This window comes from Xyrauchen texanus, chromosome 25 (assembly GCF_025860055.1).
Source record: "Xyrauchen texanus isolate HMW12.3.18 chromosome 25, RBS_HiC_50CHRs, whole genome shotgun sequence".
NCBI classification, from domain to species: Eukaryota; Metazoa; Chordata; class Actinopteri; order Cypriniformes; family Catostomidae; genus Xyrauchen; species Xyrauchen texanus.
In genome coordinates, this window is record NC_068300.1 from 23,837,030 (window position 1) to 23,852,543 (window position 15,514).

Sequence of the window (15,514 nt, forward strand, 5' to 3'; positions counted from 1 at the left end):
CATTGCTTAAATTATCTTGCTGACCTTGTCTTCAGATACTGTCTCAGCATTGGCCTCGTCCAGGATTATCTCCATAATACTAAGAACCTGCTCTGCTATCGATGCTCCTCCACTGTCTTTGCTCTCCTGCTCTGCAACCAGTGCCTGAAACACAATATTGGACTTCACTTACAACATCCAATCACCAATTTTCTCTTAAATATTGAATTCCACAAGGAAAGGCTCTAGCGATGATCCTCAAGGTATGTTTCTTACCAGATTCAGTGTGCCCAACATAACATTCAGGGTGTTCATCTCTGGTTTCACCAGCTGCTGTCTGTTGATCTTCACTTTCACACAGTAGCTAAACAACTTAAGAAGAACCTTCAAAGTGATGGTAAAAACAACTATTAGTGTTTTCTGGTGGTATTCAACCAAACCTTCAATATGTTAATGTAATGTGAAATCTATACTCACTGTGAGAAGATGCCTGCCCTGTTTGAAATCTTTGATTCCAGAGAGCCTGTTCAGCATGCATTCCAGCCCTCCACACTGTGCCATCACTCCGGCCATTTTATAGACCTCCTCATCATCCTCCTCTTCATCTGCAAGAGAAAGAATATAAATACAATTATAAAAAAGAAATATGAGGTAAACTAGAAGACATACAACAATGTTAAGAAAAATAGGTGCAATAGAACAACAAGAGATACCTGTAGTTGAGTCCAAAGATTCAATGAACTCCTCTGTTGCATCTCCAAGAAGCCCCCTCATTCTGTAGATGATCCTCATTGGCTCACCCTTGTTTTGCAATATACAGTGTGGTTAAAGCATAAGTGATAATATAAAAAAGATGAAAGAAGGTTTTTTTGTTGTTGTCATTTTTGACTCACCTCATTGGTGGGGCACCAGACTTTCTTATAGACCTCAGCAACTGACAGATCCAGACTAATAATCTTGTTATTCACAAGGAGCTACAAAGAAAGGCAAAAGGGAAAAGGCATTACTAATCCCTTTAAAAATGTTATAGATGTCATTGTAAATTGGTTTACATGTAAACCCATAACACATTAGAGTCTCAGAAGTTGTACCTCCATGCCGCTGTCGTCCTCCAGCAGTGCCACAAGATCACAATCTTGGCAGATCTTGTTCTTGATATCCCTCATGAGAGGGCCAATGCCTGGTTCATTACTGCTATATGGGTTTCCTGGCATACGCCCCTGCAGGAAGTCCTCCTGCTGAGGGTCTTTCTCCAGCGTAACAAAGAACTCCGTCACCTCATTCTCCTCCTTCACAGAGAGGAAAATCAGCTTGAGTTTTGAGAAGGCTATTTTTCAAAAGCTATGACAGCTCAAGAGCTAGTAAAAGGAGTACTCACAGGATAAATTATGCTACACAGCCTCTCGAAGATGAAGACAGGGGTGCGATAATCATCCAGGTCATACCGTTTGGCAGTTTCAATACACACAGCCATGAATGCTTTGGTCTCAGACTCTGTCCCTAAAAGAGAAGAGAAAGCATTGAGACATGTTTCTCTCTAATAAGACAGCAAGTATGAGACTTCTGAAGGTGAAGGCTGGAACCTGTAGTCATATCCTCCAGCATCTCCAGCAGCATATCTTGAGTCTCATCGATCAGTTTGGTTCTCTGCACTACCAGCTTCCTCAGACACAGGTAGCCATTCAGCACGGTGCCAACCAGCCGACTCTTAAAGTGACGCTTAATGGACTCCACCTCCACGAAAGAGGACAGCAGCCCTGTGAGAGAAAAAAATACTTTTACATCACATCCTTTCTCAGTTCCTGAGAAATTCCTTTACAGCATTATTGGCAGCTAACGTAACATTCTAGACCAAAGAAGAAAAAAAAACTTAAATGTATTTACCAGTTAGGCTCTTGAGGGCATATCCTTGCTGTAAATCTGTGCTCAGTGTTGCCTCTTCAAGGGCAAGGAGATGAGCAATTTCCTAAAAAAGAGAAAGACAATTAATTGAGTGTTGGCTAAAGAAAATTACATCTCATCAAACCAAATATTATATTATCTCATGTTTCTAACTGTACCTTGGTGATGAGGTTGCCAATGTATGGCAGGACACCACGGGCAACCAGGTAAACCTTCCAGTGTGCAGGCTTAATGAGCTTCTGATACAGAGCCAGATATTCAGCAGCACACTCTCCTGCAATGCTCAGCTCATCCAGATAACTGCGGAACACACATCAAAAACTTCAGTACAGTGATAATGACTCCTAAATCACTGACTTGAGTCTGGTGTAGAAAAATATTATCAATATTGATGTGTCTCAATCCAAGTAATATGTACCTTGTTAGAAGGTCCAGAACTTGCTGCTTGCGGCTGGGGATTGTTGTTAGAGCTTCAACAATGGTGCAGGCTGCCTGCCTTGCTGCCTGTGTGGCCGGGGTGAAGAGCACCTATGATAGGGGACAGATAGGAGCATATTACAAAAAAACTTGGGATTGTATATTTCAGAGACCTGAGAGGTTGTAGCAGAGGCAATAAGTACTTGTCTCAGCCAGTTGTTGTGGCCCAGTTTGAGCAGGCGAGGGAACAGCCCCTCCGTTCTGAACTTCATGAACTGCTTCCACTTCCATACATACTTCTCCATCAGGTACTGCTTCCTGATATCTGCCTTGTTCAAGGGCTTAGAGACAGTTTCCTGACCTTTGAAAAACAATGGTGCACAATTCCAAAATATAAGTAGGAAAGAGATTATACACAAATGGGCAAAGCTTTGGAAATTTGAATTTGAATATTTACATCTCGCAGGAAGGCACTTTTTCCAGGCTTCATAAGATGCCTTGGGGTCTTTTTTGAGCCAGAGCTGAGCCTGTGCGTGGATTTCATTGTTATATGGCTTGACTGTAGTCAGTGATTCAACGGCAGCATCCTGATAAAGACAAAATATCAAAAAGTGAGTAAAGTAAATGCAGAATATTAATCCATATTGCTCAATTCAATACAATAATATACAGGTACATCAGTACTACAATTGAGTCTGTAGTACCTTGTTCTTCTTGCTTGTTGGGGCAGGGGGTTTGATGAGTTTCTGCAAGATCCTCAGGCACATCAGTGTAATGTTCTCCACCACCACAGGAGTCTTAATATTCACTGCCATTAAGAACAGACTCAGGGCTGAAAATGAATGGAGAATGATTATATTGCTGTGGTAACTTCATAATAATGTATTTTCTGAGTCGTTAAAGGATACATTAATGTGTAGACTCTTAGACTAATACACAGCAGGACTCACCACAGCGGAGTCGGAGCTCCCAGCACCCTCCCTCCTTCGCAATGGAGTCTGTGAGAAGCAGCATCTCATACTGCAAACTGCTGACCTGGATGAAAGGAGACCAAAACTGTGAGCAGCCAAATTCTAATATAGCTTATTCCTAAAAATCTTTAAAAGCTACTATGTAAGACGTACCAGATCAGGGTTGGCCCAGTGTCCTTTCAAGGCAGCTGACACCTTGGCAATAATGAGGTCATTCATCTGCTGAGTGGCCTCTGGTTGATCTCTAAAAAAACAAATTGATAAAAAATAATTAATTAAACTAATACAGATATTGGTCAGGGTAAAGCCTCGAAATGGAAACCACAGTTTTTGACCAACTCTTTTTTTCATGGGTTTTCGAGTTAAGTGATCAGTGGATAAGGATTTTTTTTATTTAAATATTTTTTTTTTCATGTAGATATATTTGTGAAGCAGTTCACTGAGAAGTACCAACTCAAAAGAACAACAACTCGCTCACAACTGTTTGTAATTTAATAAGTTTTACACACAATAAGTTTTGCAAGTTTGACTGTACCAAAGATGAATATTTAGCCAATAAAATATTTTAGAGTGAAAACACTATTTTACAATTCGTTGATACTTCCAGGTTTTCCATGGCTGTGGGAACACTGCCATCAGCTATCCTGTTCAAAACTTCCTCATTCAGTTTGTTTGTATGTAAATATACCTGGTGAGTAAACAGACAAGCTGGCGGACTTCCTCCCTCATGGCTCCAGTTCCACGGCGCAGGTTGTACTCAAACAGATCTCGGATGAGTCCCTGCAATACCAGGATCTGCCTGATGGCAGTGTTAGTCGCCAGAGCACGCAAAAGAGTTATACAGTGACCCGTGACTGCAGACGCACAGCCGTAGCACTTGGTTGAGGACCTATGTCCGCAGCCCAGGACAGACAGGGCTCGGTATTGGCTGGCTGTGAAGGTGGGCTGGTTCGAGGTGCGGGAAGATTTGGTAGCTGCTTCTCGCTGCTGCAGGTCATATTCTAGCAGCTCTTTACGAGATGCAAGCACTTTCTGAATAAGAAATCAAACCAAAACTAGAGATTAAGCAACCAAAATAGTATTTGGGAATCAAAGTGAGTGCATGTACACTGAAATGCTGTTCTTTAACCTGGATGATTTTGGAGAGCTCATCAAATGAAGTTTTGCAGTCTCCACTGTACTCCTGAGCCAGCTGTTGAATGTACCGGTTGACACAAGCAGTGGAGGTGGCCAAACCGCCTCCTGCTCCTGTATCATCCTGATAAGAACCACGAAAACATGAATGCCACACCCAAAACTGGCAATGTGTGTTCAGTAACACCATATCTGAGGATTATCTGACCACTGTTCAAATGAATGGTGCCTTAAACAGAACTTTTCAAAAGTTCACCATCAGTTTATAAAGTACTAAATCCAAGAGCTCTTTGTGGGTATCGATCCGTCTCAAAGTTTTATCTGACAGTACAACAGTTGACCGTAACTGACCTGTGGTTTCTCAGGTGCAGCCTCGTTCACTTTGGACAGCAGACTCTCTAGTTGTGGCCGGTGGCCCATGAGCTGGTGGTAAACACGGTCAGCCTTGTCCAACAAAGTGTTGATGTTGGTCACAGCCTGAACACAATGTAAAAAAGTTTTAGTAATGGGACTAATGGTGTGAAGGTGTTTATGATAACAATGAATGTTTTTTAAATATTATTGTGTATGGTTACCCATGAGCTATTTAGAACTTTAAATTGAGACCCAATTAAATATTCCCAATTTAGACAATATTCCCAAATACCAACAGATTTCTTTCCGGAAACCAAAATTGTATAACTGACACATTTTGTATTGTTATTAAACATTACCTTTTTCCTGTCTTCTTCATTTTCTATGGGATCAACAGCACAACAGGGTTTTGCATACAGCATGAAGTCAAAGCGTGCATATTTACAGAAACCACAGGCATTGCACAGGAATGGGTCCTTCTCATCATAATTAATGGATCTGGAAATCAAAAGTCAATTTCAACAAAATTGCAAGTCTATGTTTGTTTCTTAGGAATTAATTTTGTAATTTAAGATTAACCAGATCTCAAAATCCAATCTCTGCTTTACCTGCACTTGTGGCACTGATAGACATTCTCTCCACAGTTGCCACACACTCCTGGGTTGGCAGGAACAGATGCACTGCAGCGAGGGCACTGCAGTGTCTCTGTAGAAGCCTGGTAGTTCTCATAGAAATCAGAGAATTCAATCATCAGGTTGGAGGCCACAATGGGTAGAGGAAGATCAATCTTTACTTCAGTTTGTCCAGGGGTCAACTGCACCTTCTTTGCTTTGTGCCAGCGAGCAGGTCTATAAAAATAACATTAAAAGCATTAAAAGCAATTCTGCAAGCATAATCAGTTTTAAGGGAATTGGAACTTCTGAATCAAATTCCAACAAGTCTAGAAAAAATAGGCTCACTTGTTCTTCAGCTCTACGATGGCCTGTACAGTCCTGTTATTATAGTAGAGGTTGATTGTGCGAACCATCTTGGTTCTCTTGAGATCACCGATCTTCACAGTGACTTTGCTAATAGTGTGGCTGCCAATTAGCTTTACCACTTGCTGAGTGGTAGTGTAACGGGTGTCCACTTTGATAGATGACAGTTTGATGTTCTAGTAGCACAGAAAATAAAGTAGGCCAACATTAAAAACCACAACAAGACAAGCATTTATAAGTATTTTCTGACTGACATATTATGATCACTCACAGAGAAGGGCACTTCAGGATTGTTGCACACCAAGCAGGGATCGCTTTCCAAGTAAAAGCCATCAAACTCCACCAGCCCAGACAGGGTGCTAAGATGACAAGAGAAAATGAAATTAAAATGTTTAAACTTGCTGATTTTCACAGCACGTTTTGCATGTTGGGAACACTTACTTGTATATGTTTGAATTGGGATGATTGGTCAGGATGTGGTTCTGTGCCCTCAGGATTTCTACAGCCTTTTGAGAGTATTCCTTCAGCTGGGAACGTAGAACAAAGTCAGTGCAAAGAAAAAATGAACTACAATTTTCATAAAATTACATATAGCAGTCATGCCAGTATCTTATTTTGGCTCCAGAGTAAATGTTCTGATAAGGCATTGTGAGAGTACCTTCTTTTCTGTCTGGGGTGTTTTGAGGGAGAAGTATCCAAGCAGGTCCACAAACTGAGCTGCTTTGCGTCCGTAAGAAGGGAGTTCTGGCCAAATGGCCCACATTAGGTCCAGCAGCAAGTCCTGCTGGGACTTGTTTGAATTCCTGAAAGGTAAACATTTTGTATGAATTAACAATATGGGAATGAAAAAATAACTGATAAAATACTCTGGACTTTTGGATTATGCACAAAGCACTAGACGTGAAGTAGTGTGCTTACAGAATGTGCTATATCTGAGAATGCATGCACCATGATAGTTGATGTATATCATGTCCTATGAACTACTTGGTTAATCAACATCAAGATATGAATGTATAAGGAAAAGTGTGTATTGTAAAAGCTGTATCACCATTTTGATTAACCTTTTTGCCTTAACTGATTGAGAATAAGCAATATGTTGTTCAAAATAGTTTTTAAGAAGCATAACATGCCAGACCACAGGACATGACAACATAAGTATTTCATGTCATCTATCCACCTGTAGATATGCAGGGAGAGGCAGTGGGCTTGCCAGCGCACAGATGAAGAGTTGGACTCAAGTAGGAAGCAACGCAGGAACTGAATAAGCGTCTCCTTATCTGCAAATTTGTTGAGCTGACTGACCAGGGCAGCACAGAGCTGATCTTCCTGACTTCCAGCTCCATCACCTGCAACCAACACCACAAAACATTCAGAAAACTGCCATGAAGTGCTGTTTTTAAACTAAATTAAAAACAGTGTGATGTTCAATGATCAAAGATGCTGAAATATGACTGAATAAACACCAAAACACAGTCTAACCTTCTTTGTCTTTTTCCTTGTCCTCTTTCTTGCTCTTCTTGCTGGAGGATTTGCTCTGAGTGGGCTGAGATGTTCCTGAACCTCCACCAGAGGCTCCAGAGGCGGCAGCAGCAATGACTTTACTGCCACACAGAGCGCAGGACAGCAGCTGCAGCAGTACAGGAGAAACTCCCTCATCCACCAGGAAACTCACCTGCAGCAGGAAGTACAGCACCGCTCCACAAAGAAAGAGACAACTCAATTAGTATCACTAAGTATTTAGAAAATACTAAATACTAGGATTAAATTTAGCTTAAATGTTATATGGGTGATGTAACGTTTGTGAATAAAACACAATGTGAATACATTTCATGCTTGTCATAATTGTCATTTTTAACTTGGATATTCATGCTTGAGTGATCAATTACTTGTTTAAGAGTACTCGACTATAAAATTCCTCAAAATGCCCATCTATATTAAATAATCACATTTGTGTACACTTACAGTCATCCTTCATGCAGAACTTCTGCCAGTTGATTGTTCTCTGGGTGGCAATTTCAGCACATGCCTTAAGATGCTCCATCTGTGTAAAAGGAAAACATTTAATGCAAATTTGAGCAACAAGAAGTGTAAAAACAGATTCAAACGTAGGGTAAGGCTTCAAATGGGCCTGTTACTCACCAAACTAATGAGTGTGTCATACTGTAGAGCTGAGCCGGATGTTGCAGTGACAATTCCACCCCTCAGGAAGATGCCCTGCTCCTCCAAAAGTTTCTTGATGCCACGCACGTGGGAGTCGAGCGTGTGCAGGTCTCGGAGTTGGCGGTATTTCTCTTTGGAGCCGCAAATGAAAAGCAGCAGCTTCCTCACCTGCCGCCTCACAAATGGTGTCTGCTGGATCATCAGATACTGGAAGATGAAGATGCATGATAATTCATTAGAGTTGGGAACATAGAACCAATTCTTGTCAGAGAATTGGAGAGAACTCTTTTTTCCAAGTACTAAAAGCACCATTAATTACATCTTTACATTCCAGAATTAAGTGGATTAGAACAAATAAATTGCTAGCATAAAATGTAAATCAATGTATTGATTTCATCATCATATTATTGATGTCCAAAAAAGAAGCATGTGCATTACCTCTGACAGAAAATAAAACCAGGAGTGATCAAAGATTGGTGGTGGGATACGGGGGTTGGCATCTGCGATTTTCTTGATTTGGTACGGCAGCCGCAGGACCATCTCAGTTAGTAGCTGAGAGTAAGCTTCAAACACATCAGCAGCATGGCCCTGAGGAACACACATAACACAATTTAATGACAATGACAATTCCTCATCCAACATATTTGCTTTTTCAAAGCATGGGCCCATACCTTGACATACTGGCGCAGAAAGAAGGGGCTCATATCTGGGGGAGAGGAAGAGGTGTGGGGTTTAAGAAGCTGACTGGTAGCTGTTGGCTCCTCCTCACCCTGTTGGGTCTTCCAGAACTCCAGCAGGGATTTGAGCACATGCAGGCAGTAGTCTATCGCTCCCATACTGAGAAGAGCAGTGGCTGTTGTGTTGGAGATGAGAGAAGACGACTGGAGAGAAAATGTAGATGACAGAGCCGAAATTAGATAATTTAACAGTTTTTAGGCTTGCCGCTCTGGGATCTAAAATCTGGAAGTAGAATAAAAACAATATTATAGATAAATAAGTGAATGAAGGTGATGGTTACCTCAGAGGAGGATTTAGAGCCAGACTTTGTACGAGACATGAAGACACTGAGGAGTCTCATGATGACCAGGTGCACCTCGTTTATGGAACTACGCTCATTCTTCTTTGAAACATCCTGGAAGCCAAACATTAGATACCAATATTAGTGGTTAAACAATATGGGTTTTTCCAATGGCCAATGAAGATGCTATAACTAATTAGTAGATCTGTCGAAATTAATGCATGGAATGAAATTAACACGTACATTTTTTTAACGTGATTAACACATTTACAAATAGATTCTGCCATTTTATTCAGCTCCCAGATGGGACTTTGTGGCCTTTGTATGGCGGAATTTAATTACCACAGAAGATGGTCACCTAAAAGTCAAACACTGTAGATGGCACTGATGAGGGACCACAGTGGCTAGGTCTCCTCCGTGGAAAGTCTTTCGACAATCACACACTTGCTGGAGTGAAACATCTGTGCTTGCCCCGCATTTGTCAAGCAGTGCTTAAAGTTCAAACTATTTCAGATTTGACCTCGTTGCTGTTGAACTTTCAAAGTGTCAGCCTTACCGGACTATTCAGATGAAGTATCATTGCATGGGCAGTGCCAGAACAAGATGTTCTCTGCAGTTCATCTGGAGTTCAAAGTGGCGCAAATCATGTGAATGCAGCTTCACGATTGCTGTAGCAAAAGTGAATAGTCACAGCCTCCCTAACAATTAATATTGTGGAGGATGAGTGTTTTAAGAAATGTAAAATCACCATTGCAATGAACACACAACCTATGGGAGTTTTCTTTCAATTAGTTATCCTCCCACTTGAATGTTGAAAGTTACTTGAATTGGTGATATTTTAGTGCATTTCTACCTTTATACTGTGAGAGGAATTGTTTGGAAAATGTAAAAAAACAGTATTGTTTTAAACTTTGCTTTCTTTTCTAAGGAACTAAATGTATTTGACCAGGAAAATAAGTATATATAGAGTAACATTTCAGCACTTTCAAAATCTGTGAGAAATAATGCGATTAATCAAGAATAAATCTTTTAAATCGACTAATTAGTATATCACTAATTCAAATACGGATTAGAAAGATCAGGGCCATCCACACTGAAAGCATTTTTTTCCTCCACATGCATTGTTTTTCTATGTAAATATATGCTAGACGGATGTCTTTGCCACGTTTGCCATTTTTCAGCATCTCGCTCGAAAGAGTTAGAAAGAACTTTCAAAAAATGCTGCGGGTGTGCTCTTACCTTCTTGTGCATGCAGAGTTCTGCGATGAGTTGGGCCAGCAGGTCGTCTAGTGCTCCCTTGTCCTTCTCATCCTCTCCATCCAGATCTGTGGTCAGCATGAGGATGACCTGCATGTAGGGTATGGCTTGAACTCCACCCACAGTGTGGAGCTGAGACAGGTTCTGTAAGAGACGCTCCAAAAGCATAAGACGAACCATGTGCAACCTGGAGAGAGGAGAATAACACACACTGTGAGACACATAAACAAGTAAAAGAGCCAAATCTGTACAGAAAATGTTTAATGCCACACAGTCTGTTCAGTTTGTAGTCCTAAAACAAAGATAATTGTTATTTTCAAGCCATGGGAATTTGTCTGAAACTTCAAATGGGATTTTAGAATAAAGGATTTCGATTAATGAGCACAGTAAGGTCTGTGGTTAACATTATTTGACATTGAGATTTCCCAATTTGTTCTACAATAAATTACACACAGTAAAATGGGAATTTTGAAACTGTTGCGCTTTAAAAAATAAATAGCTACCCAAGATCTATAAAGTTTGTCCATGGCATTAGACATCAATTAAATAAATGAAATGTTAATAAGTTTGTAATTCTTATGTAGCAACTCATAAGTCGTCATTTTAAAGCCTTTAGAGATTTATATAAGCCTTCCGGGTTGGCCTATAAATTTACATCATGACTGAACAGCTTTATTGTCAAACTATTTTATTCTGCTTCTTAAAGCATGATAGGAGATCTTTGCACCTCATGCAGACAGACCTGTTGCTGGTGTGAATGTCCCCCTCTGTCTCCCCCTCCCCCTCAGATCCATCTCCTTCATGTTGGGCAGTGGTGGTGCTGATAGCTCCTGTGCTCGAGCTCACACTTCCTGGACCAGCAGTGTGACCTTCAACAGCTGTGTCACCATAAGCACTGCTGCGGCCAGACACTGAAACAAAAGTAATTGAAAACTCTTAAACAAACCCAGACATTTCAATATGATATTTTAGGATTTAAATTAAGACACTAACAACTGCATGCGTTTTACCATTGTGTTCTCCCGCAACCGAATCAATGGCACTTCCTCCACTCTCAGATCCCACACTGCCTCCGTGCTCGGCAGGAGAGGTGCGCAGTGTGGAGCCGTCTGTGGCTGCTGTGCTCCCCTCATCATCCGAGGCTGGGGCTGAAAGCATAACCAGAGCTGTTACAGGAAATAAACAGCACGCTTTGCTAAGGGGGGGGGGGGGGGGGGGGATGGGGGGTGTTCTGAAAAGGTTCATACAAGATAAATACAATTGAAGTAAAAATTTTACATACACCGTAGCCAAATAAACGTTAACAATTCCTGACATTTAATCATAGAAAACATTCCCTGTTTTAGGTCAGTTAGGATCACTATATTTTAAGAATGTGAAATGTCAAATAATAGTATAAAGAACTATTTATTTCAGCTTTTATTTCATCACATTTCCAGTGGGTCAAAAGTTTACATACACTTTGTTAGTATTTGGTAGCATTGCCTTTAAATTGTTTAACTTGGGTCAAACGTTTTGGGTAGCTACCACAAGATTCTCACAATAAGTTGCTGGAATTTTGGCAAATTCCTCAATACAAAATTGGTATAACCGAGTCAGGTTTTTAGGCCTCCTTGCTCGCACATGCTTTTTCAGAACTGCCCACACATTTTCTCTCAGATTGAGACTCGAGTACCTTGACTTTCTGTTCTAAAGCCATTTTGCCACAACTTTGGAGGTAAGCTCAGGGCCGTAGCTAGTGGGGTAAAAGGTGGACACAATTCTAGGGGCCCAAAGGTCCAGGGGGGCCAAATTCAAAACTGTATTTATTAACAGGTAAGGAGCAGAGTAATTTACAATAAGGAGGCCCAGAATTCCTTGCAATGGCCCTGGGTATGCTCGGGGTACAATGTCCATTTGGAAGACCCATTTTCGACCAAGGTTTAACTTCCTGGTTGATATCTTGAGATGTTGCTTCAATATATCCACATAATTTACCTTCTTCATGATGCCATCTATTTTGTGAAGTGCACCAGTCCCTCTTGCAGCAAAGCAACCACAAAACATGATGGTGCTACCCCTTTTGCTTCACGGTTGGGATGGTGTTCTTCGACTTGCAAGCCTCACACATTTCCTCCAAACATAACGATGATCATTATGGCAAAACAGTTAAATTTTTCTTTCATTATACCAGAGGACATCCAAAAAGTAAGATATTTGTCACCATGTGCACTTGCAAATTGTAGTATGGCTTTTTATGGCAGTTTTGGGGCAGTGGCTTCTTCCGTGTGGAGCAGTCTTTTAGATTATGTCGATATAGGACTTTTTACTGTGGATATTGATACTTGTCTACCTTCCTAAAAGGTAATTTGCTGTTGTTCTGGGATTGATTTGCACTTTACACACCAAACTACGTTCATCTCTAGGAAATAGAATGTGTCTCCTTTCTGAGTGGTATGATGGCTGCGTGGTCTCATGGTGTTTATACTTGTGTACTAAGATGAATGTGGTACCTTCAGACATTTAGAAATTGCTCCCAAGGATGAACCAGACTTGTGGAGGTCCACAATTTTTTTTTCTGAGGCCTTGGGTGATTTCTATTGATTTTCCCATGATGTCAAGCAAAGAGGCACTGAAGTTGAAGGTAGGCCTTACAATACATCACGGGTGCAACTACAATTGACTCCAATTAGCCTATCAGAGGCTAATTGACTAACTGCCTTAAGGAAATGACATCTAAGGCTGCCCCAACCAAAGATTTTCCTAGTCGACTAGTAGTCATTAGTTTATGATATTAATTTAACTACTTAAATATATATATTTTGGAGGGCCTCAGAAAATGTTTTGAGTTCCAGGGCTGAGAAAGACTGTTATAAGTAACATTGCTAACACTGTTCTACATTACAGAGAAATACTAAACTGTAATAATGTGCCTTTAAAATATAAATTTCACAAGCACACGCACGAAGCGAGCCGCAGCGACGCCGGCAAAAGCAGTAATGATTCTGAATGTGTCGGAAAAACCAGCAAGGAGACTGTCTGAACATTTTGTTAATTTATAGAAAGAAATGCACATTAGGGTTATGAAGACAGACAATTTCTGGGATGGATGGTCAGAGCGATCGCCAATAGCTTATGTCTTTTACGATGTCAAGACAATACAGTTTACAGACTAAAAGAAAATGACTTGAGTCATTGGCTCCTAAACTGAAACATTAAGGAGCCAAATTTTTAGTTGCTAAATCACAGAACTGCTCGATTTAGATTGCTGTTCAGATACAAGATAGAAAGCAGAAGACAGCTGATAACCCATTGATAGGAGGTTTAATAAGCAGTATACAGTAAATTAAGAAAAGTTTGCATTCCCTTTTGTCTCATATATGTTTAACCCCCCCCCATAATTTATACAAATATAAGAGAGAAAATATGTTTTTTTACTTAATATTGCTCTGCACAATCAATGTTACAGATAAAGTATAGTATGCATATAGTAGTGTGTTGTCTTCTTGAGGATCAATGCATGTTTACACCTTGTGTAATAGTTGTAAACAACTCCCTCAATTATCCTAAGTTTCAAAAGCTTGATCTCATATATACACACGCACGCACGCACGCAAGCGAGCGATATGGGACCTTTAATTATAAAGAAACCCGAAATACACATGGGACTCTTATTTTGAAAAGTCTGAACCATCTTTGGAGCAGGTTTTCATTAAGGATGTCTCTCTCTACATTGCTGCATTGATCTTTCCCTCGATCCTGACTAGTCTACCAGTTCCTGCCACTGAAAAACATAACCACAGCATGATGCTGCCACCTCCATGCTTCACTGTAAGGATGGTATTGGCCAGGTGATGAGCGGTGCCTGGTTTCCTCCAGACATGACACTTGCCATTCAGTCCAAAGAGTTCAATGTTTGTTTCATCAGACCAGAGAATTTAGTTTATGGTCTGAGAATCCTTCAGGTACCTATTGGCAAACTCCAGGCAGGCTGTCATGTGTCTTTTACTGAGGAGTGGCTTCCATCTGGCCACTCTTCCATACAGGCCTGATTGGTGGAGTGCTGCAGAGATGGTTGTTCTTCTGGAAGGTTCTCCTCTCTCCACAGAGAAACGCTGGAGCTCTGTCAGAGTGACCATCGGGTTCTTGGTCACCTCCCTGACTAAGGCCCTTCTCCCCCGATCGCTCAGTTTGGCATGGCGGCCAGCTCTAGGAAGAGTCCTGGTGGTTCCATACTTCTTCCATTTATGGATGATGGAGGCCACTGTGCTCATTGGGACCTTCAATGATGCAGAAATGTTTCTGTACCCTTGCCCAGACCTGTGCCTCAATTCAATCCTGCCTCAGAGGTCTACAGACAATTCCTTGGACTTCATGGCTTGGTTTGTGCTCTGACATGCACTGTTAACTGAGGGACCTTAAATAGACAGATGTGTGCATTTCCAAATCATGTCAAATCAACTGAATTTACCACAGGTGGACTCCAATCAAGTTGTAGAAACATCACAAGGATGATCAGAGGAAACAGGATGTACCCAAGCTAAATTTTGAGTGTCATGGCAAAGGCTGTGAATACTTATGTACATGCAATTTGTTTTGTTTTTTATTTTTTATATATTTTCAAAGATTTCAAACAAACTTCTTTCACATTGTCATTATGGGGTATTGTTCTGACCTCTCTGAAGTAAATTATTTTTTTTTACATAATTGTGTGTGAAACAGTGCCCTCTTTTGGCTAACCAGCAGCAGTAGCTTTAGTTTAAGTTTCACTTTCTGAGGTAAATTTCCATCAACAGTTAGTTGAGTGTACTGCAGAGCAGAGTGCCAGTGCTGTTTTCTCCTGCTGCATTTTTCCTTTTACATTGTTGCCTTGGATACTATTTGTCCGTAAGTACTGTACATATTACTAAAGTTTCTGGAGAACTTTACACTGTTAGGTAACTGTCGAGCTTTGAAGAAGCAACTCATTGCAAGGACAGTAAAGGTATTGTTTGTAGAATTGTGAGGAAAATAATGAGTTTAATCCATTTTGGAATAAGGTTGTAACATAACAAAATGTGGAAAAAGTGAAGCGCTGTGAATACTTTCCGGATGCACTGTATATATAGTGGAGGGAACAAAATAAATGTATTTCACACACGACATCTTTCCAGACAACGAAATACCCGACCGGTAGAGAATGCACATATAATTAAGGGTCCCTCCTTTGGGACTACTGCAAATGAGAGAGTTTTAACACTGGATTGCAGCACAAGCGCTTATGTTCCTTGTCGTCACTTAAATTAGCGTGCTCGCTCTCCATCACAGGAAAATTTCCTTCACGTGGAACCTCTTTGGTCTCTGAGGAAAGTGTTGACAACAGACGA

At 40.8% G+C, this 15,514-nt stretch overlaps 1 protein-coding gene across 5 annotated transcripts in view; it reads right to left on the reverse strand.

Moving 5' to 3' along the window:
• Window positions 1-15,514, reverse strand: part of ubr4 (ubiquitin protein ligase E3 component n-recognin 4) — a 92,890-nt gene that overhangs the window by 11,023 nt on the left and 66,353 nt on the right. For 4 of the 5 annotated variants that reach the window (XM_052091240.1, XM_052091238.1, XM_052091237.1 and 1 more), the window contains 35 exons: window positions 11,180-11,317; window positions 10,912-11,080; window positions 10,152-10,356; window positions 8,913-9,026; window positions 8,566-8,775; window positions 8,333-8,482; window positions 7,874-8,101; window positions 7,697-7,775; window positions 7,214-7,429; window positions 6,912-7,080; window positions 6,393-6,537; window positions 6,176-6,261; window positions 6,006-6,093; window positions 5,717-5,910; window positions 5,366-5,605; window positions 5,117-5,255; window positions 4,755-4,880; window positions 4,399-4,527; window positions 3,958-4,301; window positions 3,423-3,513; window positions 3,249-3,333; window positions 3,003-3,130; window positions 2,756-2,885; window positions 2,502-2,659; window positions 2,300-2,409; window positions 2,040-2,181; window positions 1,864-1,945; window positions 1,563-1,736; window positions 1,358-1,479; window positions 1,071-1,268; window positions 873-953; window positions 693-780; window positions 457-584; window positions 256-363; window positions 25-144 (listed from right to left, as the gene is read on the reverse strand). In XM_052091240.1, coding sequence (XP_051947200.1) covers window positions 25-144; window positions 256-363; window positions 457-584; window positions 693-780; window positions 873-953; window positions 1,071-1,268; window positions 1,358-1,479; window positions 1,563-1,736; window positions 1,864-1,945; window positions 2,040-2,181; window positions 2,300-2,409; window positions 2,502-2,659; window positions 2,756-2,885; window positions 3,003-3,130; window positions 3,249-3,333; window positions 3,423-3,513; window positions 3,958-4,301; window positions 4,399-4,527; window positions 4,755-4,880; window positions 5,117-5,255; window positions 5,366-5,605; window positions 5,717-5,910; window positions 6,006-6,093; window positions 6,176-6,261; window positions 6,393-6,537; window positions 6,912-7,080; window positions 7,214-7,429; window positions 7,697-7,775; window positions 7,874-8,101; window positions 8,333-8,482; window positions 8,566-8,775; window positions 8,913-9,026; window positions 10,152-10,356; window positions 10,912-11,080; window positions 11,180-11,317 — 5,114 coding nt within the window. The remainder of the gene's footprint in view (window positions 1-24; window positions 145-255; window positions 364-456; window positions 585-692; window positions 781-872; window positions 954-1,070; window positions 1,269-1,357; window positions 1,480-1,562; window positions 1,737-1,863; window positions 1,946-2,039; window positions 2,182-2,299; window positions 2,410-2,501; window positions 2,660-2,755; window positions 2,886-3,002; window positions 3,131-3,248; window positions 3,334-3,422; window positions 3,514-3,957; window positions 4,302-4,398; window positions 4,528-4,754; window positions 4,881-5,116; window positions 5,256-5,365; window positions 5,606-5,716; window positions 5,911-6,005; window positions 6,094-6,175; window positions 6,262-6,392; window positions 6,538-6,911; window positions 7,081-7,213; window positions 7,430-7,696; window positions 7,776-7,873; window positions 8,102-8,332; window positions 8,483-8,565; window positions 8,776-8,912; window positions 9,027-10,151; window positions 10,357-10,911; window positions 11,081-11,179; window positions 11,318-15,514) is intronic. The other variant, XM_052091236.1, reaches the window with a different exon arrangement.